General features: G+C 41.9%; 1 protein-coding gene across 1 annotated transcript in view; it reads right to left on the bottom strand.

The window, feature by feature from the left end:
• The window catches only part of TMTC2 (transmembrane O-mannosyltransferase targeting cadherins 2), a 312,659-nt gene that overhangs the window by 122,997 nt on the left and 163,377 nt on the right, over positions 1 to 26,285 (bottom strand). The window contains exons 3-7 of the mRNA XM_030214877.1: positions 22,006 to 22,834; positions 19,113 to 19,227; positions 11,201 to 11,286; positions 10,284 to 10,468; positions 5,247 to 5,325 (exon numbers count right to left, since the gene is read on the bottom strand). Of these exons, the coding sequence (XP_030070737.1) occupies positions 5,247 to 5,325; positions 10,284 to 10,468; positions 11,201 to 11,286; positions 19,113 to 19,227; positions 22,006 to 22,834 (1,294 nt within the window). The remainder of the gene's footprint in view (positions 1 to 5,246; positions 5,326 to 10,283; positions 10,469 to 11,200; positions 11,287 to 19,112; positions 19,228 to 22,005; positions 22,835 to 26,285) is intronic.

The following is a 26,285-nucleotide window of genomic DNA, read 5'->3' as shown; positions in this document are numbered from 1 at the left end:
GGCATGAAGGAAGTATTTATTTATGCCAGACATCATGGGACCTGTGTTGTCCAAAGAGTTCCACTGATATACCACAATGGCCTACACAAGTAGGCATAATGCGGATTACAAAATAAGAGACACAGAACAATGTACTACATACAGGGTAAAATATATATACATGCATAAACTCTAAACATCAACATTCCTTACAATAAAAAAAAAAAGGGGGGGGGGAAAGAAAGTCATACAGTGGGAAAGAAAAAACCTGGGTAAATGAAAAAGTGTTCAGTGCTTGATTGAAAGACTGGAGAGAAAGTTGGTTATAGTAGCATAGTAGATGACAGCAGAAAAAGACCTGCAAGGTCCATCCAGTCTGCCCTACAAGATAACTCATATGTGCTACTTTTGTGTATACCTTACCTTGATTTGTATATCTGTCTTTTCAGGGCTCAGATTGTAGAAGTCTGCCCAGCACTAGCCCCGCCTCCCAACCACTAGCCCCGCCTCCCACCACCGGTTCAGCCACCCAATCTCGGCTAAGTTCCTGAGGATCCATTCCTTCTGCACAGGATTCCCTTTATGTTTATCCTACGCATGTTTGAATTCCGTTACCGTTTTCATTTCCACCACTTCCCACGGGAGGGCATTCCAAGCATCCACCACTCTGTGAAAAAATACTTCCTGACCTTTTTTCGTGAGTCTGCCCCCCTTCAATCTCATTTCATGTCCTCTAGTTCTACCACCTTCCCATCTCCGGAAAAGGTTCGTTTGCGGATTAATACCTTTCAAATATTTGAACGTCTGTATCGTGTCACCCGTTTCTCCTTTCCTCCAGGGTATACATGTTATGAATGGTAGCAGGCAGGTTATTCCAAAGTTTGGGGCCGAAGTAGCTAAAGGCAGTTTCACGGGTGGTTGTTAGACAGAGTTGCATATGGGAGGGCCGAGTGAGCAGATTTTGGTCAGCAGAACAAAGGAAACGCAAAGGGGTGTACGGAATGAGGAAGTTGAAAAGACAAGGTGGATCACAGCGTAACTTAGTCTTGTATACTAAAGTGAGAATTTTTGAATTTGATATGTACAGATAATGGAATTCAATGTTCAGCGATCAGTAGTGGAGTGACGTGATCGAATCTATGTACGTTATATAGAAGTTTGACAGCTGTGGATTGGATTAACTGTAGAAGTTTGAAAGAGTGTAAATGAAGACCAGCATAAAAAGAATTACAGAAATCCAGGTGAGAGATAACTAATCAAAGAATCAAAGATCATAGAGAAGAAGCTGGAACAAATGGACTTACTGAACAAATTCTAGGAACAGCAAAGAATGAAGATCGAATAACTGAATCGATTTGTGACTTGAATGTGAGATCAGCATCAAAAGTAACACCTAAAAGTTTTGTAGAGGGGCATAATTGAACGAAAACGTCTATCTCCATGGGCGTTTATCTCCGAGAACGGGTCCGTGAAGGGGCGGACCGAACCGTATTTTCGAAAAACAATAGACGTCCATGTTTTATTCGACAATTTGTGAGCTGGGCGTTTTTGTTTTCAGTGATAATGGAAAATGAAAGCGCCCAGCTCAAAACCGAATAAATCCAAGGCATTTGTTCGTGGGAGGGGCCAGGAGTCGTAGTGCACTGGCCCCCCTCACATGCCAGGACACCAACCGGGCACCCTAGGGGGCACTTTTACAAAAACAAAAAAAAAAAAAGGTAAAAGAGCTCCCAGGTGCATAGCACCCTTCCCTTGGGTGTTGAGCCCCTCAAATCCCCCTCAAAACCCACCGCCCACAAGTCTACACCATTACTATAGCCCTAAGGGGTGAAGGGGGGCACCTACATGTGGGTACAGTGGGTTTGGGGGGCGGTTTGGAGGGCTCCCATTTACCAGCACAAGTGTAACAGGTGGGGGGGGATGGGCCTGGGTCCACCTGCCTGAAGTCCACTGCACCCCCTAATAACTGCTCCAGGGACCTGCATACTGCTGCCAGGGAGGTGGGTATGACATTTGAGGGTGAAAATAAAAAGTTGTGAAACGGCATATTTTGTGGTGGGAGGGGGTTTGTGACCACTGGGGGAGTCAGGGGAGGTCATCCCCGATTCCCTCCAGTGGTCATCTGGTCATTTAGGGCACTTTTTGGGGCCTTATTCGTGGAAAAACAGGGTCCAGGAAAAGTGCCCTAAATTCTCGCTAAAAACGCATATTTTTCTTCCATTATCGGCGAAAGGCGCCCATCTCTGATCGCCCGATAACCACGCCCCAGTTCCGCCTTCACCACGCCTTCGACACGCCCCCATCAACTTTGTCCGCATCCGCGACGGAGTGCAGTTGAAAACGTCCAAATTCGGCTTTCGATTATACTGCTTTATTCGTTTTTCTGAGATAAACGTCTATCTCCCGATTTGGGTCGCAATATAGGCGTTTTTCTTTTTCAATTATAAGCTGGATAGTGTCCTTAAAAGGTAGAGACAAATCACCTAGTGTGGGTGCAGAAATGTGTAGATCACGACAGTACGGGAAGGGAATAGATCTGCATTTTGCTTCATTTAAGAAGAAGCGATTGGCCTTAAGCCAAAGAGATATCTTAGCCAAGCACAAATTAAGATGGGTGACTGAAGTTGTGCTAGCATACAGCATTCCACATTAAAATATATCAACAGTCAAACATGGTGGTGGTAGAGTCATGGTGTGGGGATACTTTACTGCCACAGGACCTGAAAAACCTGCCATTATTGAAGAAACCATGAATTCTGAACTAGACCAGAAAATTCTTAAGAAGAGTGTCTGGTCACCTGTCCATGAGCTGGAGCTGAAGCATAACGACAATGACCCAAAACACAAAAGCAAGTGTGCATCTGAATGGCTGAGAAGACAAATGCAAAGTTTTGGATTGGCTTATTCAAAGTCCTGGCTTGAGAACCCAATGGAAATGCTGTGACAGGACCTGAAATGAACAGTTCTTGTATGAAAACCTATGAATGTGTCTGAATTAAAGCAAAGAAGAGTAGGTTAAGATTCCTCAATAGCAATGAAAAAGATCGATATCAAATTATAAGAAGCATTTGGTTGCAATTAGTGCTGCTAAAGTTGGTGCAACCAGTTTAAGGGGGGAAGTTACTTTCTCGCATGGGCGATACAAATGTTTAGATAAATTTGTTCATTAAATAAATGAAGTAATAATTTAAGACTGTCATATTTACTCAGGTTTCCTTTGTTTAATATTACATTTTGTTTAAAGATCATTCAGGATATTCGAACAAGCTGGACGGGAACAGGATTTAGGATGCTGGAACAAACTTGGCAGGAACGGGAGCTGAAAGCAAACAAAGCAGAGACGAGCAGGCAGGGGACTGGAGCTGAAGACAACCAGGATAGACACAAGCAGGATACAAAGCTAGCCCTCACAGACAAACAACAGGACTAAGGCTGAATCACAAACCACTAAGTGTAACATACATGCAAAAAATGGGGGGGGGGGGGGGGAATCAAGGGAGATTTTAAGTCAGAGAGTGGGCCAGATATTCTGCTACAGAACCTCAACATTTTTGTTTTTAAGGAACATGACAACAGCAAATTTTCTGGTGTACCAATCACTCTTGGGATTACTGCTCACGAGTTTCCAACGTTTGTAAGTTCTCCAAAGCACAAGACTGACCAAGCGCAATTTCTTCATCTGTCCCAGGCCAAGTCCGTTAACAAATACCAAGGAAGAGGCACAGAGTTTGCCGAAAAACAGCATCCAAGCGTCTTGAGACGTGCCCTTTAGTTCTGGAAGTGACACCTAGTTTGAAATTCACTAACAGTCAGACCACTGGACTTCTGATGCAGGCATCTACGCTTGAAACATGGCTGTGTCGAATCTGTTCTCCCCTTTTGTGACGTGGTACCTTCTTTAAGGCTAATGAATAAACCGAAGTGACTCTCTGGACCTCCTATGTTGTCCTCACTACACCTCTATTGATTTCAGCCCCTGAGGTTTCTGTTCTCCTTCTTTCCATAATCCATGTTTTAATGAGATGTGCCCGCAACGTTTATGTACTTCACTTCTTTTTGAGAATGCCAGGAGGGAAACTAGTACAAAGAAAACTCTTGTGTAATCAATTTTATTTAAAAGGGCAACAGTCCAGTCAGAACAGAAATTCATTTAATTTAATAGCTTATTTCTAGGGAACAGAACTTGCGGACCTCAGGCTGGTCCCTTGCGGCCCACTGCACTATTTTTATTGCAGAAATAAATATAAATGTAGCATCTATTAACATATGGTACTTGTAGCCTTTGAGTAGAGTCAAAAGTGTGAAGCTAAAACAGGTCCGCCAACCTGGATTATTTGGGTTGAAGGTCTTCAATCCAGTGGTGTAGTTACGTGGGGCCACAGAGGCCTGGGCTCCCTCAAATTTCCTCTGGGCCCCTGGTTTTGCTGCCAGGGGTCCTCAACCCCTGCCAGCTGAAGTCTTGCCAGCGCCAGTCTCCGGCGTCGCCACATTGCCTGCCCTGCTCTGTCTTCCCCCTCACGTCCTGCACGCTCCTTTTAGTGAAATTGACAGTTTCACTAAAAGGAACGCACAGGACATGAGGAGGAACGTGGCGACGCCAGAGACCGGCACTGGAGAAGACCCCCGCCAGCCAAGGTATTTGCTGCAGCAGTGCGTAGGGAGCGGCAGGGCGGCAGCAAGGCGGCAGACCAAAATTTCCCCCCCCCACCTCGGGCTCTGGCCCCCTCCCAGTGCGAGATCTGGCTACGCCCCTGCTTCAGTTCATGGAGGAAAAGTATTAATGGCCAGTTAGTGTTCTGTCTGGAGGAGTGCCTGAAGGATTTTCATTCCCCAAAGCAGGTGAAAAGTGCACAATGGACCACAATGGATCAGTCTGCCCTTACATTTTCAAAAAGGAAATTCAAAAAACATTTGCCTTTGAAAAATCTGCTTGCAGGTACAATAATGCAAATATTTTAAGAACTGCATCCCTCTCTCATAAATACGAATGGTTAATAGAATTCTACAGCAGGCCAACTACGTTAAATTCATTAAGTGATCAATGTTCCATCAAATTAAGACCATGAAGTACATTTTGAAATCCTCAGCTGTTTTACTACTTTCCCTTATTTTCAAAACCTGTAACCAAGGCAGCTGGTGGAATTTTTCATTAGCTTCATTAACAAATCGTTTTAGTTTCATTATACTCCACTTGCACTGAGAAGGAGCACACTTCTTTAAAGCAGACCCCCTCGAATGTCTATCAAAAAGATTAATGACGAACTTACCCATCATGTTGTATAAACTCTGCGGTGCAAACTGCCTTGGCATTTTCTTTATTGCTTCCTTGTACACGGCAAGGGCATCCTATTTACAAAAAAAGAGGGCAAACAAGAAAAAGGTGAGGGAGGAATGATGTTAATATTATGGTATCAGTTTGCCTACAACTTTCATGCAAATGAATCAACACTCCTCCCTTTGCTAGCTATCAAGAAAACCATCACACTTATCGCTTTAAACACTAGCGCCTATGTTTACTAAGCTGCGCTATGGGTGCATCAGCATTTTTAACGTGCGTAAATGGTTTACGTGCATTAAACGCTAATGCGCCCATAGAAATGTATAGGAAAATTAGTGTTTAATGCGCTTAAATTTAAAGGCGCGTTAGAATGCACCTTAGTAAACATACCCCTATGGGCCCTGTTTACTAGGGTGCGCTAGCGTTTTTAGCTCGTGCACAAAATTAGTGTGCGCTGTGTAGGTGCTAATAGGAATATTGTGAGTGCTTACACAGCACACGCTAATGGTTAGCACGTGCTAAAAACATTAACATGTCTCTAGCGCGGCTTAGTAAACGGGGCTCTAAGTTTCCCCCCTTTCTCTATTTCGGTGGACGGCGCACTCATTCTTCCTGTCTCATCTGCTCGTAACCTTGGGGTCATCTTTGACTCCTCTCTCTCCTTCTCTGCTCACATTCAGCAGATTGCCAAAACCTGTCGTTTCTTTCTCTACAAAACAAAAACAAAAAGGAGGTAAAACCCTCACGAAACCGTGGGATGTACAAACAAAAAGTGAGGAGAGTAGATGAGGATACCAACGAATGTATATTTATTTAAAAATTATGCACAGTGTCATTTTTTTAATTTTAATTTTTAAATAAATATACATTCGTTGGTATCCTCATCTACTCTCCTCACTTTTTGTTTCTTTCTCTACAACATTAGCAAAATCCGTCCCTTCATCTCTGAGCACTCTACCAGAACCCTTATCCACACTCTTATCACCTCTCGTCTTGATTATTGTAACCTGCTTCTTACCGGCCTCCCTCTTAGCCATCTCTCTCGTCTTCAATCAGTCCAAAACTCTGCTGCGCGACTCATTTTCCGCCAGAGTCGCTATGCTCACATTAGCCCTCTTCTTAAGTCACTTCACTGGCTCCCTATCCGTTTCCGTATTCTATTCAAACTTCTCCTATTAACCTATAAGTGCATTCACTCTGCCGCTCCCCAGTACCTCTCCATTCTTGTCTCTCCCTACGTCCCCTCTCGAGTACTCCGTTCTGTAGATAAATCTCTCCTATCTGTCCCTTTCTCCTCTACTGCTAATTCAAGACTCCATTCCTTTTATCTTGCTGCACCTCACGCCTGGAATAAACATCCTGAGCCTGTACGTCTTGCCCCGTCTCTAGCTGTTTTCAAGTCCAAACTCAAAGCCCACCTCTTTACCACTGCTTTTGACTCCTAACTCACTTGCCCTGTCCATTATCCTCGCCTCTTTATTCCCTTACCCTTAATTGTTCTGTCTGTATTCCCTTACCCTTATTGTTTTGTCTGTTTACCTGTCTTATCTAGATTGTGAGCTCTTTGAGCAGGGACTGTCTTTTGTGTATGGTGTACAGCGCTGCATATGCCTTGTAGCGCTATAGAAATGATAAGTAGTAGTAGTAAGTTATAAATGCAGTATATTAAATCAATACATCTAATCCAAACACGGTTGCAGGATGCTCTAGTCACGAGAAAACTTCCTATACAGTAAACAGGTTTAAATATGGCCTCGGTTATCTGCTTCAGGGTATTATGCTTACTCACTCAGCAAAGGAGCTCAACCAACTGCAACTCTGAATTAATCAAATTATAACTGGTGAAGGATGAGCGACATCCAAAAAATAATGGAGCCAATTCTACCTAAATACAGGCGTAACAAAGAAGCATATTTAGTACTAGTTCTCACCCTATGCTTGGAACAACATTCCTGAGCCCTTACGCCAAGCCCCCTCCCTGCCCGTCTTCAAGTCTTTGCTTAAAGCCCACCTCTTCAATGCTGCGTTCGGCACCTAACCCTTACCGTTCAGTGAATCCAGACTGCCCCAATTTGACTGCCCCTATCGGACCGACCGTTCACTTGTCTATTAGATTGTAAGCTCTTTAAGCAGGGACTGTCTCTCTTTGTTAAATTGTACAGCGCTGCGTAACCCTAGTAGCGCTCTAGAAATGTTAAGTAGTAGTAGTAGTATTACATATAGCAGTGATTTAACCAGAGCTGAGATTGTGATGTCATAATGCCTCATTCCTCCAATGCCTAAGAGCCAACCTCATCAGTGATGTCACAATGGCTTGATTGTCCTATATTTGTCTCACTCTTATCTATTAGATTGTAAGCTCTTTGAGCAGGGACTGTCCCTCTATGTTAAATTGTACAGCACTGCGTAACCCTGGTAGCGCTCTAGAAATGTTAAGTAGTAGTAGTAGTATTACATATAGCAGTGATTTAACCAGAGCTGAGATTGTGATGTCATAATGCCTCATTCCTCCAATGCCTAAGAGCCAACCTCATCAGTGATGTCACAATGGCTTGATTGTCCTATATTTGTCTCACTCTTATCTATTAGATTGTAAGCTCTTTGAGCAGGGACTGTCTCTCTTTGTTAAATTGTACAGCGCTGCGTAACCCTAGTAGCGCTCTAGAAATGTTAAGTAGTAGTAGTAGTACTAGTTCTATAATGGCTCTCTGAAACTTAAGCATCACGGCTTACGCCAGGCCAGTGGCAGGCATAAGCTAGCTCATCTAATCTGCATTGCAATGAGCGCATTTGATACTATTCTGTAAGATGCGTACATTGCTAGAGAGAACGCCCATGAAAAGCTCAAGCTTCACTCACTGGTACAGCCCGTTTGCTGTTAGATGCTATGTAACTAATGTGCCAATTTTAAAAAAACAGATCCTAGCACATACAGCAGTAAATGTCAATTTCTGACATCAATCACACACATTAACTCCCAGATTTTATATAGTGTGCCTAGAGATCTGTGCCGAAATTCAAGCGGACTCTATAACTTATGCTTAACAAGCTAACGAGCGCTGATAACAGCACTTAACAAGCAATGAGCACTAATTGGCACTAATTATAATTTACACGCACAACTCGCTCAGCGTATTCTGTAACAAAGTTACACAGGCAAAAAGGGGCATGGTTATGGGCGGAGACATGGGCGTTTCAAAATTTACGTGCATAGTTATAGAATATGGCCCAGTGTGCATAAATGTACACGTCAGGATTTACACCACATTTTCGTTGATGCAAATGGATGTGCATAGTTTTAGGCGCTGAGATATCAACTAAGTGTATTCTATATTCGGCGCCTAAATCAAGGTGCCAATTATAGAATACGCTTAGTCAGAACTAATTTCAGCATCAATAATTTAGGTGTCATATATAGAATATCCCGTGAGTCTATTCTAGAAATTAATGTACACAATTGGGCGCTTATATTTAGGCACCCTTTATAGAATTTCCCTTAACGTATTTATAACATCTAGCAGTAATCTAATCACTATTTTTACGACCTCGGTGGTGACTTTCAGACATCAAGCACTTCAACACTTCAGTCTGTGTTTACTAATCCACATAGGCTCCAAACAACCTTTGAATCCAATCTTCTCATCTATACCAACCTATTTAACCAGGCAAGACGACCAACAAATATGCTACTTTCTAGTACAGGGATGGGCAACCATGGTCCGAGGGTCACAACCCAGTGAGGCTTTCAAGCTTTCCACAACTGCTTCCTTTGTATGCAAACAATGCATGCGTCCATTGTGGAAATTTTGAAAATATGACTGGGTTGTGATCTTCAAGGACCGTAATTGCCCACCCCTGCTCTAGTAGTAAGAAATATATGGCTTTCAACCATGAAATATACATACACAAATTGACAACTCTATAGGAACAGGATACACTATTTCCAGTGTAAATGCCAGCAATCCTGAGACATATCCCTTCTCCTATCTATAAGACTTAGTCATCAACTTGTGTTAGTCCCCAGAGGACAGGATGGCCAACCTACAATAATGAGTTCATAATTTATTATGGCAGACTTTAACACCGCCTGTTCCTGTTTCAAAGTCTTGATGAGGTTCTATCTTTATACCCTGCTGACAATGTTTATGGCCTCCAAAGTCCACACTTTAGCTGACACTGATAATCCAACCTCCATCTGCCACCTACTGAATATATTTACAGTTGAACTTCCTAAATTATTTAACTACACAAGTGTTCTTCCTTCGGGAAGGGATCTATGTGGTCTCAAAAGCCCCTGTGTTGTACCCTACCTTTTAATTTTGCCAAAGTGGCACAACTTCCTACATTGGCTCCCGATCAAGGCCAGACTACTTCTCAAAACAGCACAATCATCTTCAGAATACTGTTTGGCATGTCACCGGACTACATGCTAGACATGATCAAACTATCACCAAGAAATGCAAACCCAGGAACCAGAGGTTACCTACTACTTCACCTGCCCAACTGCAAAAACATACTATACAAGTCCATCTACACAGCGGGATTTAGCTACCTGGGCTCAAAATGGTGTAACTGAATTCTCATAGTCATAAGAAGCATCATGAACTACCTCCAATTCAGAAAAGACCTAAATACCTACCTCTTCAGGAAATTCTATGAATATGCACTAATCATTCTCGAACAACAATACACAACACAACCACTAACTATAACACATCTTTTAATTTAAGAAATGCACTAAAGATGCATCTTCTCAAGAAACCCAATGACTATTCCATAAGCACTAATAGTTATCTCGCCAACCACTGTAAAACACAACATTTTACAACACGTTTTAAAGTAACTGAATCAATGTACTCTCTAACAACTGTTAAATGTAAGCCACATTGAATCGAAACTCGTTTTTGGATAATTGTCGAATACAAGTATGAATAAATAAATAAACTTACAAAGAGTTCAGTTTTCTACAGCACAAAATATGGTTTCCAGAGCTCTGTACTAGAAGTATAAGAGAAAGGTACCTTACCTCATATTGTCCTTGCTCATGAAAAAGTTTCCCCAAATTGTACAGGCAGCTGGTAACTGAACTCTTATGAGCATGAGGATCTTTCAAGTTTTCATCAGGAATTTCTGAGCACTTCAAAAAAGTTCTTCGAGCCTCTTCGTTCTTTCCCTGATTCATTAAAATTATACCTGTGTTTAAATATGCAGCTGCAGGGGAAAAAAAAACACAAATGTGAATGGAAAAGTGTGAATGTTATGTTAGGTGCAGATCTCTTCAAGAAGGCATACCATAAACATCCATCTTAAATACTAAACAATAACACTAAATACGATCTACACAAAACCGGAATCTTACCACATGACTGATTAACCCCTTTTCTATTAATGATCAAGCATTACCCATTAAACCGTAGTTCGAATAGGGCCTCTCTATAGTCGATGACCTAATGTATGCTACAATCCAATGTATTACTTAGGTACCTTCATGCGATACCATAATGTATTCTGTTCTACCATATATGTATACACATGATATACAAATACATCATGATCTGTTCCATATATGTTATGTTCCATGTATGTTACCATGTATGTATGTACGTTAACGCAACACCAACTGTAATTCTGTTATCCGGAAATGGCAATCGCCATTACGGTAAATGTAAGCTACATTGAGCCTGCAAATCGGTGGAAAAATGTGGGATACAAATGCTACAAATAAATAAATAAAGGCCATCAATATGAAGACTATTTTTAAATAAATGATATCAACTGCATATATTGAGATTGACTTTTGCATGCCAAATTCCTGAAAGTATTTCAGGTTGGTTTTTTTTGTGTGAAATTAGCAAAAACAGCAACTCAACACAACAGTGTCACTGAAGCTGATAATAGGGTGGTAGTGTCATGTCTAAAAGTTAAAAACAATGAATTACTTACATGCTAATGTAGGCCTGCTACCAACTGCCAACTTATAGTAGCGTAGAGCTTCTGAAAACCTGCTATTTTCTTGCAGCAGTAGCCCACTAGAAGAAAAATACAACAGAAAGAAAAAGTTTACTGTGGATGTCAACAAAGTTTACGTAATCCGCTCAAAAACAGAGAGCATTGTACTGGGGTTCCTTAAAACCGAAAGGAAAGCTATGCAATGTCCTTGAAAACCATTCTCATAGTTGGAAAGCAGAATTAATCTAATCTACAGGCTTCGGGACACATCAATAGGAAAGAGGTTAACAAAATGCACATTTTCAGCATGTTCAGTAAGTAACTGAAATAGTTATTTGGCCAGATTTTACAAGAAGTACTGGACTGTAGGCCACTGATCGCAAATTTATGCATGTCTCCATTGACCAAGAAAGGGATCTGGGTGTCGTCGTTGATAACACACTGAAACCTTCTGCTCAGTGTGCTGCTGCGGCTAAGAAAGCGAATAGAATGTTGGGTATTATCAGGAAAGGGTATGGAAAACAGGTGTGAGGATGTTATAATGCCGTTGTATCGCTCCATGGTGCGACCGCACCTTGAGTATTGTGTTCAATTCTGGTCGCTGCATCTCAAGAAGGATATAGTAGAATTGGAAAAGGTGCAGCGAAGGGCGACTAAAATGATAGCGGGGATGGGACGACTTCCCTATGAAGAAAGACTAAGGAGGCAAGGGCTATACAGCTTGGAGAAGAGACGGCTGAGGGGAGACATGATAGAGGTATATAAAATAATGAGTGGAGTGGAACAGGTGGATGTGAAGCATCTGTTCACGCTTTCCAAAAATACTAGGACTAGGGGGCATGCGATTAAACTACAGTGTAGCAAATTTAAAACAAATCGGAGAAAATTTTTCTTCACCCAACGTGTAATTAAACTCTGGAATTCGTTGCCGGAGAAAGTGGTGAAGGCGGTTAGCTTAGCAGAGTTTAAAAAGGGGTCGGACGGTTTCCTAAAGGACAAGTCCATAAACCGCTACTAAACGGACTTGGAAAACTCCAAAATTCCAGGAATAACATGTATAGAATGTTTGTACGTTTGGGAAGCTTGCAAGGTGCCCTTGGCCTGGATTGGCCGCTGTCGTGGACAGGATGCTGGGCTCGATGGACCCTTGGTCTTTTCCCAGTATGGCATTACTTATGTACTTATGACTGTGCTATAGATCTTATGGTGACATGATTAATGTTCCCAAAAGTGACCTTGCACAACACAAAAAATGCAACATACTCTCATCATACACACAGTAATGTAGTATATGATTAAGCTTACTTAACACCAGTAGGATACCCTTTCAAAGCCAATACAGAACAAAGTCAGTTATATATTTTTGGATTTTTCTTTAAAGTCCAACAGGTTTCTTCTAAATCCTTTGAGTTTCCAGTTTAGTCAAATTCTGGTACAGCTGTGGCTAGATAGTTTGGATTTTGAATTTATATCCCCTCCCCCTATACCATATTAACTACATTTCCATCTGTTACAACGGCAACATCTATGCAATTTGGTTCTTTTGTGTCCTTATATAAAATGTTTACTTGTTATAGGTCACAAGTGTGCTAGGTGATCAGCAACAAAAATATGCAATTTTTCAAAATTTTATGTTTGCAAAAAACAGAGAAAATATAATTATCAAAAAGTAAAAAGCCTAAATCAACCCTACACGTGCCTATTATAAGCCTGCAGAAGAGCCAGGTCTTTAAAGTGTCAACCAACTCACCCATGACCAGAGGCAATTGCAAGTGACCGATGAGAAAGCGCAGAACAACATTAATCTCATCCAATTAGCACACACTGGCAGATAACAGCAAAAAATAAAAATAAAAAAATAAACACACCACAGTGCTTAACATTTGCTAATGACCTACAATTAAAATTAAACAATGACAAAAAACAAACAGCTCTTCACATTACCCAAAAAGACAGACTTAACTGAAGATAAATGAATGATAGTACTCAGCAAGTAGTTTTAGGGGTCAAGAGCTAACCCCAGACTTCCCACCTCCTCCAAATGATTAATCAAAATACCTGCAATTTACTACGTCAAATGTGGATACTAGATTGAACAAACCAGGGCAGGATGCATTGCCTTTATCTGCCTCTTGGATGAAGCCGTCACATTCTGCCACCACAAGGGTTGGGAATTCTTGGTCTCTCCAAAATTCAAGCCGACATAAATTCAATAAACCGCTGTAATCTATAAAAAGCTGAATCTGTGACAAACCATCCACCCAACAGCCTTGGCCAAAAGAAATATGTTTGCGACTGGTCTAAGATACCTAAAGAAGTAGATATGGCAAGTTTCTTTATTAAAGGCCTATCCAGTTTGTTCCAACAATGGAGCACAGGACCATCAAACTCTTGAGTTCTCTGCGGACATATTGGCAAGGCTATTCATTCGTCCCTACTTTTATTTTTCTTCATCCTGCTTTTCTTTTTTAGACCTTCTTCAAATATATCGGTCTTAGAACTGTTCTTATTCATTAAACAATATTCCTCCCCTACATGTATTTCCCATATATTATCACAAATATTTTTATTCCACTTTCCAATCTTGCCTCAGCGGTGCATAATTGTCCAAAATATGTTTTATGGCAATTTCTCTAGCACCAAACTCCTCATTGGCTTCAGTTAATCATTTTAATACATTTTTAGTATCTCAGACACTTATCTCAAAGACATTCGGACTGGGGGCTCGAAGCTGTCCGACATGCATGTTTCGCTTGTTGGGCTGTGTCAAGGGCCTCCCCCTTTATGCCGTTCTAGCGCCAGCTCGACTGAATTAGTCTCAGCATTACCCCTGTCAAGATATATGGGAAATACATGTAGGGGAGGAATATTGTTTAATGAATTAGAACAGTTCTGAGACCGATATATTTGAAGAAGGTCTATATTGGGTGGCAGAGCCGGTGGCGGGAGGCGGGGATGGTGCTGGGCAGCCTTATGCGGTCTGTGCCAGAGCCGGTGGTGGGAGGCGGGACTGGTGGTTGGGAGGCGGGGATAGTGCTGGGCAGACTTATACGGTCTGTGCCCTGAAAAGGACAGGTACACATCAAGGTAAGGTATACACAAAAAATGGCACATGTGAGTTTATCTTGTTGGGCAGACCGGGTGGACCGTGCAGGTCTTTTTCTGCCGTCATCTACTATGTTACTATATAGATGGGTCTCAGCATAGTAACATAGCATACTGCCTTGATTTTGGTGGGTTTCTTTTCTAGACTGCATGATCATACTTGCCGGTGGTGTGCGTGAGAAAAAAAAACACGTATTTCCATATATAATTTCATTCACTTTTTTTTTTTTTTTTGCTTCAGTTTGCCATTTTAGCCCACACTAAAATTTAGCACATGCTGTGACACAAACAAAATGAAATGTTTGCATGTGTCCTTTCAGATGGAAGATGATAAAATAAAACACACGTCATTGTGATTTCCCTGTCACTTAAAAGTGACAGTGTTTCACTGTTCCACGCAATGTGATACTTTTTAAAGTGAAGCACCGGTAAAGTTTATGTCAGTCTCAAGTGTTTACGTGTTCCACAGCAATATTTTTGCAGTGAATTCAATTTTTTTTCTAGCTGTTTTTCAGACAGAAGGAAGAAACAGATATTTCACAGATTTAAAAAAAAAAAAAACTTCCAGTGAAGGCTCAGAAACTCTTCAAAAGCAACTAACATTCTTCTCCACAACTCAAACGTGAGCAGTTCTGGTCTGAATTAAATGAATGAGGTGTGACGAGCACTGAAAAAAATCTACTGGCTTTACTAAATCAAAAACTGAAGAAAAAAAAAAAACCACCGAGGAAATGAACTCGAGTGCACTGTGACATTTTAGCCTCTAAAAAGGTCATTTTACATAAAACCTCGAAGCGAAACACCTGCGAGTGCTATAAATAAAAAATGCATATAAAAATGATAAGCATATATTGCTTGAAGTAGGATGCCTGTCACTGATGTAAATAAAGCATGTCAACAGGCAGAGAACAGATACTGCATGAGATGCAGAAACAGTGCAGTCTGTACGGAGGCATGAGCCCAATAAGTTCTACTACTAGTACTACTATTTAGCATTTCTATAGCGCTACAAAGCGTACGCAGCGCTGCACAAACATAGAAGAAAGACAGCCCCTGCTCAAAGAGCTTACAATCTAGTAGACAAAAAAATAAAGCAACCAAATCAATTAATGTGTAGAGGAAAGAGGAGAGGAGGGTAGGTGGAGGCAAGTCGACACAAATGGTTACGAGTCAAAAGCAATGTTAAAGAGGTGGGCTTTCAATCTAGATGGTCAAGGATGGGGCAAGATGTAGGGGCTCAGGAAGTCTATTCCAGGCATAGGGCGCAGCAAGACAGAAGGAGCAAAGTCTGGAGTTGGCAGTAGCGGAGAAGGGAACGATAAGAAGTATTTATCCAGGGAACGGAGTGCACGGGAAGGGGTGTAGGGAAGGACGAGTGTGGAGAGATACTGGGGAGCAGCAGAGTGAGTACATTTATAGGTTGGTAGAAGTAGTTTGAACAGGATGCGAAAATGGACAGGGAGCCAGTGAAGCGACTTGAGGAGAGGGGTTCATGAACAATCAGCAAAGTAACACGAATCCCCACACACTATCCCACCTCCGAAACCCAAAAGGCATAGGAGTAACATCAGAGGGAAGACAAAGGTAAACAGAATTCAGGAAAAGCCATGGATAGGCACAGAGAGTCCCCCCCAGTTGTGAAGTAGTGATGGAACTGTAAACTGGGCAGACTAGCTCGGTGAAGCTCAACCCAGTTCTTGGGGCAACCCAAGCCAGGATACTACAATGATTATGCATGACATTGCTCACCAAGGAGGCAGTCTATCTTTCTCATACATATTCATTTAAAAAACAAACACACACAAAACTTAAGACTCGCCGAGTTCAGTGGTTCTTAACCCAGTCCTTGAGGCATACCCAGCCAGTCAGACTTTGAGAATATCCACAATGAATATGCATGACATTGCTCACCAAGGAGGCAGTCTATCTTTCTCATCCATATTCATTGTGGATATCCTCAAAGCCTGACTGGCTGGGTATGCCTCAAGGACTGGGTTAAGAACCACTGGACTAGGCGAGTCTTAAGTTTTGTGTGTGTTTGTTTTTTAAATCCACCATCATAGACTCTTTATATTTTCTTTATAAGGTATAAGAAACAACAAACAAACAAACAAACAAACAAAAGACAACCATAGAGTTACTACTACTACTACTACTATTTAGCATTTCTATAGCGCTACAAGGCATACGCAGCGCTGTACAAACATAGAAGAAAGACAGTCCCTGCTCAAAGAGCTTACAATCTAATAGACAAAAAATAAATAAAGTAATCAAATCAATTAATGTGAACGGGAAGGAAGAGAGGAGGGTAGGTGGAGGCGAGTGGTTACAAGTGGTTACGAGTCAAAAGCAATGTTAAAGAGGTGGGTTTTCAGTCTAGATTTAAAGGTGGCCAAGGATGGGGCAAGACGTAGGGGCTCAGGAAGTTTATTCCAGGCGTAGGGTGCAGCGAGACAGAAGGCGCGAAGTCTGGAGTTGGCAGTACTGGAGAAGGGAACAGATAAGAAGGATTTATCCATGGAGCGGAGTGCACGGGAAGGGGTGTAGGGAAGGACGAGTGTGGAGAGATACTGGGGAGCAGCAGAGTGAGTACATTTATAGGTTAGTAGAAGAAGTTTGAACAGGATGCGAAAACGGATAGGGAGCCAGTGAAGGGTCTTGAGGAGAGGGGTAGTATGAGTAAAGCGACCCTGGCGGAAGATGAGACGGGCAGCAGAGTTTTGAACCGACTGGAGAGGGGAGAGGTGACTAAGTGGGAGGCCAGCAAGAAGCACATTGCAGTAGTCTAAACGAGAGGTGACAAGGGTGTGGATGAGGGTTTTGGTAGAGTGCTCGGAAAGAAAGGGGCGGATTTTACGGATGTTGTAAAGAAAGAAACGACAGGTCTTGGCGGTCTGCTGGATATGAGCAGAGAAGGAGAGAGAAGAGTCAAAGATGACCCCAAGGTTTCGAGCTGAGGAGACAGGGAGAATGAGAGAGCCATCAACAGAAATAGAAAACGGGGGGAGCGGGGAGGTGGGTTTGGGGGGGAAAATGAGAAGCTCGGTTTTGGTCATATTTAATTTCAGGTGGCGTTGAGACATCCAGGCAGCAATGTCAGACAAGCACGCTGAAACTTTGGTTTGGATGCAAGGTGAGATATCAGGGGTAGAAAGGTAGATTTGGGAGTCATCAGCATAGAGGTGGTAGGAAAAGCCATGGGATGAGATTAATGAACCAAGGGAAGAAGTGTAGATAGAAAAGAGTTAACAACAAAATTCCAAAACAAACCGATGTCCAACCATGTACTGGGAAAGAAGAAACTACTGCCGGGGAGGGGGGGGGGGGGGGGCAAGCTGCATAATTTTTGAAAACAGAACTGCCAGGGTGCAGGTGACTATAGGTTATTCCGGCCCCCGCTAAACTCAAGGAATGCACTGCCAGGCACTTTTGTATGTGTGTGTGGGGGTGTTAAGGGGCATTGCAAATTTTATTTTTTTTAAGGGTTTGAAGCAATTTTTTTTTTTTTTTACTTACACATACATTTTAAAACCATGTGAATGGGAGGATATACCCCTCACTACTATAGTACCAGGGTGCTCCCCCTTCCCTTTTTTAAAGGGAGGAGGCCCAAACTAGGGCTCATTGTTACTCATTGCTAAAGCTGGAACTCATTCCTGTTTGCGATGCAAAATCATTCACAGGATAGGATCGTCTTTCTCTGTGATAAAATAGCGCAGTCGCATTATTTGACCACTGCTTTGTAAATAGGCTGCCTCTACATTTTAGAGTTCAACACCATATTAGCTCCTCTTGAGCATCTAGTTTTGTGAAATTCAGCACTTGCAGACAAAATCAACTGCTTACAAGTAACAGAGCCACTACTTAGATGTTCAAAGCACTGAGCAATGCTGTTCTTTTGATGTGCTTTTCTTTTTCTTTAAAATGGCTGAACTTTTCCTTATATTTTACAAAAAGCTCCACACTCAGTGAGCATTTTGTAAACTACACAGCAAATTGTGAACATCCTGACTTGGACATCGTTTTTTTCCTATCTAGATCACATACTATTCAACAAGGCATACCAACAAGATCAACAACTATAAATGTAATGCATCGTCACGTTACCTATTATCAGCATTGTTTTGCCTATACCTACTTGTCTGAATCTCGATTACGATACCTCCTATGGCATCTCCACCTTACCTATTATCAAAATTGTTTTCTACTTTATCTACTGTTTAAATTATTGTCTATTGCTTAAATCTACTGTTTAAATTTCGATTATGATATATATCCTTTATCTAACTAACTGCTATCTCCTAATCCACTATACATTGTAAACCACATTGAGCCTGGAAAAAGGTGGGAAAATGTGGGATACAAATGCAATAAATAAATAAATAAAATATGCAAAAATCAGGCTTTATATCTTTAAAAAAATGTCTACTCACACTAACTCAGGCCCAAATCTAAGATCAATGTCTCTCCAAAATAGACTAGCACTATGGGCTTTATTCTATAAAGGTTATGCTTCTAAATTTATGCTCCTAAATTATGAGCATAATCTATTTTGGAGCATAGATTATGCTCGTAATTTAGGAGCATAACCTCTATAGAAAAAGGACCTATATGAACTTCTGAACATCGAGTTAAAAATCTATAAACAAATACAAATGACGTCCATATAATGATTTAGAGATCTTAGCAGAAGGAATATCACATAAATCAAACAAAGTAACAGCCCTTTTCTGGAAGCTCGGTCAATAACCCATTTTTCTCCCTAACGTATTTCAGAACATAGCGAGTTGTACATACTTACAGATTATAAAGCATATCAGCCATGTTGCTGCGGTAGTACAAGGCATTTCTATAGGCAATTTCAGCTTCGGAAATCTTGCCCTGGCTCTTGAGAACATTTCCAAGATTACCCCAAGCTGCAGAAAAGTGAAAATTATATTTTAAAAAATAAATGTCATTACTATCCACAATATCTGACTTTCAGGAAGTTCTACATTGAAAAATAGTGTAGTTTTGTGTAAGTTTTTCTCTAAGTGGATTTTATCCCCACTATCGCATCTCACCTTATCAAAACAAATATGGCAGTGACATTCAGCATAAAGGGGGTCATCTACAACACTTTTCATACCAGTAAAGCTTAGTAAAACACACCAAGCTGAACCTCCTTTGGATATTTCAGCTATCCTAGAGTCTTCTGACATTGACTTGGTAGTTCCTTCTACTTTATTGGCAACTGTTGCGTTAACTTTGGATAAATTATGGATTATGAAAATGTTCTTTAAGAACAGAGATAAAGAGTTCATAGGTCTTAAAATATCAATATTTCCAGATGTATCTAAAGAGACTCAGAAAAGACGTAGGCAGTTTTTACTGCTTAAGTTAGGAGTTCTTGAGATTGGGGCTACTTTTCTTCTTCGGTACCCATGTAAATGTATGGTCCGGTACCAATCAGTAAAATATGTTGTTTTTTGAGCCATCACAGCTTAAAGAATTCCTTGTAACCAAACGTTCTTTGGCAGGGCCGTGCCAACACGGTAAGCATGGCAGGAGGTCGCCATCCTCTGGGGGGCGCCCCGCCGCACCATGCTTATGTTCTTTGGCAGGGCCGTGTCAACACGGTAAGTGAGGTAAGCATGGCAGGAGGGCGCCATCCTCTGGGGGGGCGCCCCGCCGCACCATGCTTACCTCGCCCTCTTCTCCCCAGATCCTTTTCCCTTTTTTTTTTGTTTAAATTTACCTCTGTCCGGCGGCGTAGCGTCAGTGAGAAGGAGGCAGCGCTCCCCCGCCCCGACGTGTCTACTAGTCTTCCCTTCGCTGTGTTCCGCCTTCTTCTGACGTCAGAAATGACGTCAGAAAAATGCGGGACACTTAGCGAAGGGAGTGTAGTCCCCTAACATGTGAAAATCTAACAGTTCAGCTTAAAAGGGCTACAGAAAATGTTATTATTAACATCTACCACAAACACTCAAGTTCATTTATTCACAGGGATTTTTTTTTTGAGGGGGTACTTGGGGGTACTGAGTACCGGCACCTTTTCCATTGTCTGCTAAAACTGACCCATGGTCCCCAAGTTTTAATGAAAGAGGTCAGGCTCTACACACCAATTCTGCATTGTCGCAGGTTCTGTGACTGGTTGCAGGGGGCCCGGCTATTGTGGGGTGGGTCCTTCAGTGATCTCCCCACCCCTGAAGGGTGGCCTAGCATTTGAGTACCGTCACCTTTTCCATTGTCTGCTAAAATTGACCCATGGTCCCCAAGTTTTAATGAAAGAGCTCAGGCTCTACACACCAATTCTGCCTTGTCATAGATTCTGTGACTGGTTGCAGGGGTCCTGGCTATTGTGGGGTGGGTCCCTCAGTGATCTCCCCACCCCTGAAGGGTGGCCTGGCATTTGAGTACGGACACCTTTTTTGCTAGAAAAAACACACTATTTATTCAAATACCTAAAACTAAAAAAGCAGCAAGAGGCTCTGAAAAACACACACACATACCCCCCCCCCCCCCCCCCCCCAGCCTCTTTGGAATCCCTATATTATTAAGAATGAAGAATACATTGAGATCTGGTTCAAAAGAAAAGTGCGTCTTAAACAAAGGGCACCCACGTGCTAAAGAGATGAAGAAGCAGAATTAACACACACACAAACCACTGAAGCCACTTTTTCCTTGCCCACATACACTAGGGAGGATGAATGGTTGCCCTCAAATGCCACAGAGGCACCTGGGTTTCAAGACAGCTACACTGTGTGTAATTTTATGAAGCATTTTCTGCATGTAAAGAATGTTTTTACAAGTGGAAAATGGCCATTATAAAATTGTGATGGTTCACACACCTACAAGTACACATGATGAAAACAGACTGCATACTTCTGTGCAGTTACGCTCCTGGGAGAAGAGCTGCAATGCTTACGTGTATTTATAAACCCCCAAATTCTATATATATCGCGCCTTAATTTCCGCACAGAAATCGAAGCATATTCTACAACAATGCGCGTTGACTTAATTAGCTAATCAGCACTGTTAATTGGATGTTTTATTTATTTATTGCATTTGTATCCCACATTTTCCCACCGTATGGCAGATTCAATGTGGCTTACGTATTGCTAAAAAGGCAGCTACAAAATTTAGATTTGTGTCAGAAACCGGCCTTTTTAACTAGTATATATATATATATCCTAGATAATAATTCTCACCTCCAATGTTCTATGCGTCTGGCTGCCTGTGTCCTTGGCACACACTCTCATTCTCACACACACACGCTCTCACAGACACACTCGCACCCAGTCTCACTCTCTCTGTGTCACACACACACACACTCGCACAGTCACTCTCTCTCACACACACTCTCTCTTAAACATACACACTCCGAGGAAAACCTTGCTAGCGCCCATTTCATTTGTGTCAGAAACGGGCCTTTTTTACTAGTATATATATACAGTGCAATCCGCTTAAGTGCAAGGGTCTGGGACCAAAGAAATACATGCAGTTAACCAGAGCGTGCACTTAACCGTTGTGACCCAAAGAAAGTTTGACATCTGATAAACATATGTAAAGTACTGTTTATTATACGTACAGTATAGTCTCCGTTAACTGACGTTAGGCTTACTTGAAATAATCAGTCATTTTATATCAATTTTGATGCACCTAACAGTCAAGGAAAGAAAAAGATATAAAGAAGTCACTTTAAAATTTCTTACCTTTCGCCGGGTTCACTTTTATCCCTGATCTATACAGCATCTCTTCATTCTGCCAGTCACCATTTCTGACAACTGTCTTGAGTCCATAAAAAAGGATTAAAGTAACAGTGGCATAAAAAACCAGGCTCTTGTAAAAGTGTTTTTGGGCTTTGATGTGGAGGGCCCTTACGCCCACCGTAATAAGGAGACAGAAGCCCATACTGGGAATATACAGCACACGCTCTGCTATTACAAAGCCTACGTAGAAAAATAGATTAGTGGCAGGCAGAAAGGGCACGATTAACAAAGATAAAGAGACGGCAACGATATTTTCCGTGGAAGGAAGGTGCAGACTGTGTGCGACGTGGTTCTTGACACCATTCTCCAGTTTCTGCACAAAGTTTGGTCTTAGTTCCGAGTTCCTGTGCTCTCCGTCTGAGTGGTAACTATGCCCATTAGCGTTCTGCTTGCCGTTGGTTACTGCTTTCCCACCAGGTTCTTCCTCTGTGTAGCAGTTCCTCTGGCAAACATAGACAAGAAGAAGGAATCCAGTATAGAAGGCCACGGTGTGTAGATTCCTCCAGTCACCCGCTGTTCTGAGAAGAGGCACTGCGTCCATGGACCAGTCGAAGCTTAGTGTGTCTGGGCACAGCAGCAGCCACAGGTTCTTGGACGGTAAGTGAAGGAAGGTTAAAGCGCGCGAGAAGAAGCTGTCTGAGTCCGCAGCTGGGTTGTCCGAATTGGAAAAACTTGGCGGCTTGTTGCCCATCCAGTACAATCGTGCACCCAGCAGCACAGCACCCCAAAGGGCCAGCAAGCTCATGCTGAAGAGAAGGGAACCCTTCTTCCTCTGAAATCAAAGTCAGAAAGAGATGTATTAATAATCACAATCTACATTACAGGGCATTTTTTCCACCATTATCTTAAAATTCCTTTTATTCTTCTGTTTCATTGTCTTTTCCTTCCTGTATTTAACCATAGAGGCTTTTTTCTATTATTATTTTGTTTTTACTGAAGTAACACTAGACAGCATGTGAATTAGCATATGCTATCTATTGCTTCTTGCTAATTCAAACGCTAAAAGCGTAGCCCATTGTGGGGCAGGAGACGAGCATGGATTGCACACTGCAATTAGCACACAGCCACTGATGCAGGACAGCACAGATGCATTTACCATCTTCTCAATAGTACAGAGTTTATGGGAATGTGCTGGGAACTTCCCCAACAGTTAGCATACAGGTTTTGTACTTACAACAGCAACCCACATAAGTACATAAGTATTGCCATACTGGGGAAGACCAAAGGTCCATCGAGCCCAGCATCCTGTTTCCAACAGTGGCCAATCCAGGTCACAAATACCTGGCAAGATCCCAAAAAAGGTACAAAACATTTTATACTGCTTATCCCAGAAATAGTGGATTTTCCCCAAGTCCATTTAATAACGGTCTATGGACTTTTCCTGTAGGAAGCCGTCCAAACCTTTTTTAAACTCCGCTAAGCTAACCGCCTTTACCATATTCTCTGGCAACGAATTCCAGAGTTTAATTACACGTTGAGTAAGAAACATTTTCTCCGATTCGTTTTAAAATTTACTACATTGTAGCTTCATCGCATGCCCCCTAGTCCTAGTATTTTTGGAAAGCGTTGAAAAATAAAAACTATTTTTTAGTGCGTGCACACATATAAAAACTAGTGTAGGATGTCTGAGCACACTAGTGTAGGATGCACTTTTTAATCTGCAGTATGCGTGCATTAATGCTTACCATAGCACACCCCATAGTGCATTTTAACCTGCGGTAAGAACGCATTAGTGCTTGCCATAGCTGAGTAAAAGGAACCCTTAAGGTCTATGAATTGACCTTAAGGTCAATAGCGCTGCGTACGCCTTGTAGCGCTATAGAAATGCTAAATAGTAGTAGTAGTAGTAATTGACCAACTTCCGCAAACTACTGAAAACTTACCTCTTTGACAACATATATTATAAAGATCAGCACGTATAACTGCACTAACTCTAATATATCCAGAAATGCTCTTTAATGTCTTTTGCTCTAAAATCATCATGCATTTCACCACCATGTAACCCAAAACCCTCTGTTAAACCAATTGTATGTTCTCTTCTGCCTTCATCACCCTTGAAGAATTGTAAGCCACATTGAGCCTGCAAAGAGGTGGGATAAATGTGGGATACAAATGCAATAAATAAATAAATTTAGTCATGAAATATTAGTAAAAATAATGTCATCTCTGATATGAAAAAAGTTAGCATCACACCAGGATATCTCCACTGTTATGCTTGATGGTCAGGATAAGGTTCTCTCTTAGGAAAGCAGCACTTTAGTAAAAGGACACAAAAATCTCATAACGCTATGTTCCACTCTCTGATAAAGAAATAGAACAGAGGAGGAAAACAAACCACAATGCAAATAAATGAGCACAGGAAATAACAGAATAATTTGAGAGAGTCAAAAGTAAAAGTCAGGGAAATCCCAGCTGATGGAAGCCCATCCTAAAGCATATCAACCAACACACCTTTCACCGTCTAAGCAGACGTCAGACACATGACCAATCAGGTGCACCTATGGCTGACTTCCGTCAGCCTAGATCAGGGGTAGGCAACTCCGGTCCTCGAGAGCCGCAGGCAGGTCAGGTTTTCAGGATATCCACAATGAATATTCAGGAGATAGATTTGCATACCATGGAGGCAGTGCTTGCAAATCTATCTCCTGCATATTCATGGTGGATATCCTGAAAACCTGACCTGCCTGCGGCTCTCGAGGACCGGAGTTGCCTACCCCTGGCCTAGATCACTAGTTTTACTATGTCTCAGGTGGCCCCTATTTCCCATCTGTGCTATCATCCTTTGGTGCGTTGAGCTAATCTGTTTTGGTTTGATTTATTCACCTCCGCCCTCAGTACTGAGGCCAGACACTCCTCTATGAAATCAGAGCCTAATGTAAACGGAAAAAGTCAGCACACAGTGGTAGGTCAAAGGCCTGAAACACCGCTGACGCACAGTTGGCAGTCAACCTTCCTCCCCAACCAGTCCCAGTAGCTGCTACTGCCAGAAAACATTCTGCTACCAGAGTCATCACAGATTGAACTGGCTCAGCATAGGGTACAGAAGGACTGGTCGATTTGTTTGTGTGATGAATAGAACAGGAATGCAGTTCTTCTAGAAAAGTGTTATTCATTCAAGAAAAAAAAAAAGCTCAACAGCAAATCCATGTATTTTCTATAAACATATAAATGAATCAATACAAAAATCAATATCAAACTTGCTAGCAGTTCAGTGATTTTTCTGGCTTTTGGGTGGAACTGTTCCTTGGAAAATCCAAAATGGATTTCAACAAATGGGTTTTGAATCTCCTGTCGACCCCACTTCAGCTTTTCCTCACCAATTGTGCAAACGAAGTAACAGAGGAGCAATAAAAATGACACCCGTTCACGCTTTCCAAAAATACCAGGACTAGGGGGCATGCGATGAAGCTACAATGTAGTAAATTTAAAACGAATCGGAGAAAGGTTTTCTTCACTCAATGTGTAGTTAAACTCTGGAATTCGTTGCCAGAGAATGTGGTAAAGGCGGTTAGCTTAGCAGCGTTTTAAAAAGGTTTGGACGGCTTCCTAAAGGAAAAGTCCATAGACCCTTATTAAATGGACCTGGGGAAAATCCACTATTTCTGGGATAAGCAGTATAAAATGTTTTGTACATTTTGGGGATCTTGCCGGGTATTTGTGACCTGGATTGGCCATTGTTGGAAACAGGATGCTGGGCTCGATGGACCTTTGGTCTTTCCTAACATGGCAATACTTATGTACTTATGACAATGTTACTCTTGTGATGGACATAGCAGCAGGAGCAAAGATCAAATATTAATCTGTAAACATGGAGACCCTATAAGAAAGCACAAAGCATTTAGGGGCCCTTTTACTGAGCAGCGCTAAAAAGTGGCTTACGCTATCCCCCCAGCGCGGATCTTTACTGCGCACTAAGGCCACTTTCAGTGCTGCCGGGAAATGACCAATTTTTCCATTTCGGCAATAGTAGCCACATACTCATTGCCCCATTAGCGCCTGGGCACTCACTGACCTGTTTTTTTTAGGTGCTAAGGGATCACGGGTGAATTGGTTAGTGCACAGCAATGCAGCTGTGCTAACCGATTAGTGCAGCACACTGATTCTCCTGTCCCTAGACCTGCCCCCAGCACTAAAAAAATTAAAAAAATTATTTCTTAGTGCGTGCACACATACAAAAACTACTCGGATCCCTGAGTACACCCCGCGAACTGCTTTTTAACCTG

The sequence above is a fragment of the Microcaecilia unicolor genome, chromosome 9 (genome assembly GCF_901765095.1).
Source record: "Microcaecilia unicolor chromosome 9, aMicUni1.1, whole genome shotgun sequence".
Taxonomy (NCBI): domain Eukaryota; kingdom Metazoa; phylum Chordata; class Amphibia; order Gymnophiona; family Siphonopidae; genus Microcaecilia; species Microcaecilia unicolor.
This window is presented reverse-complemented; position numbering and strand designations above follow the sequence as displayed.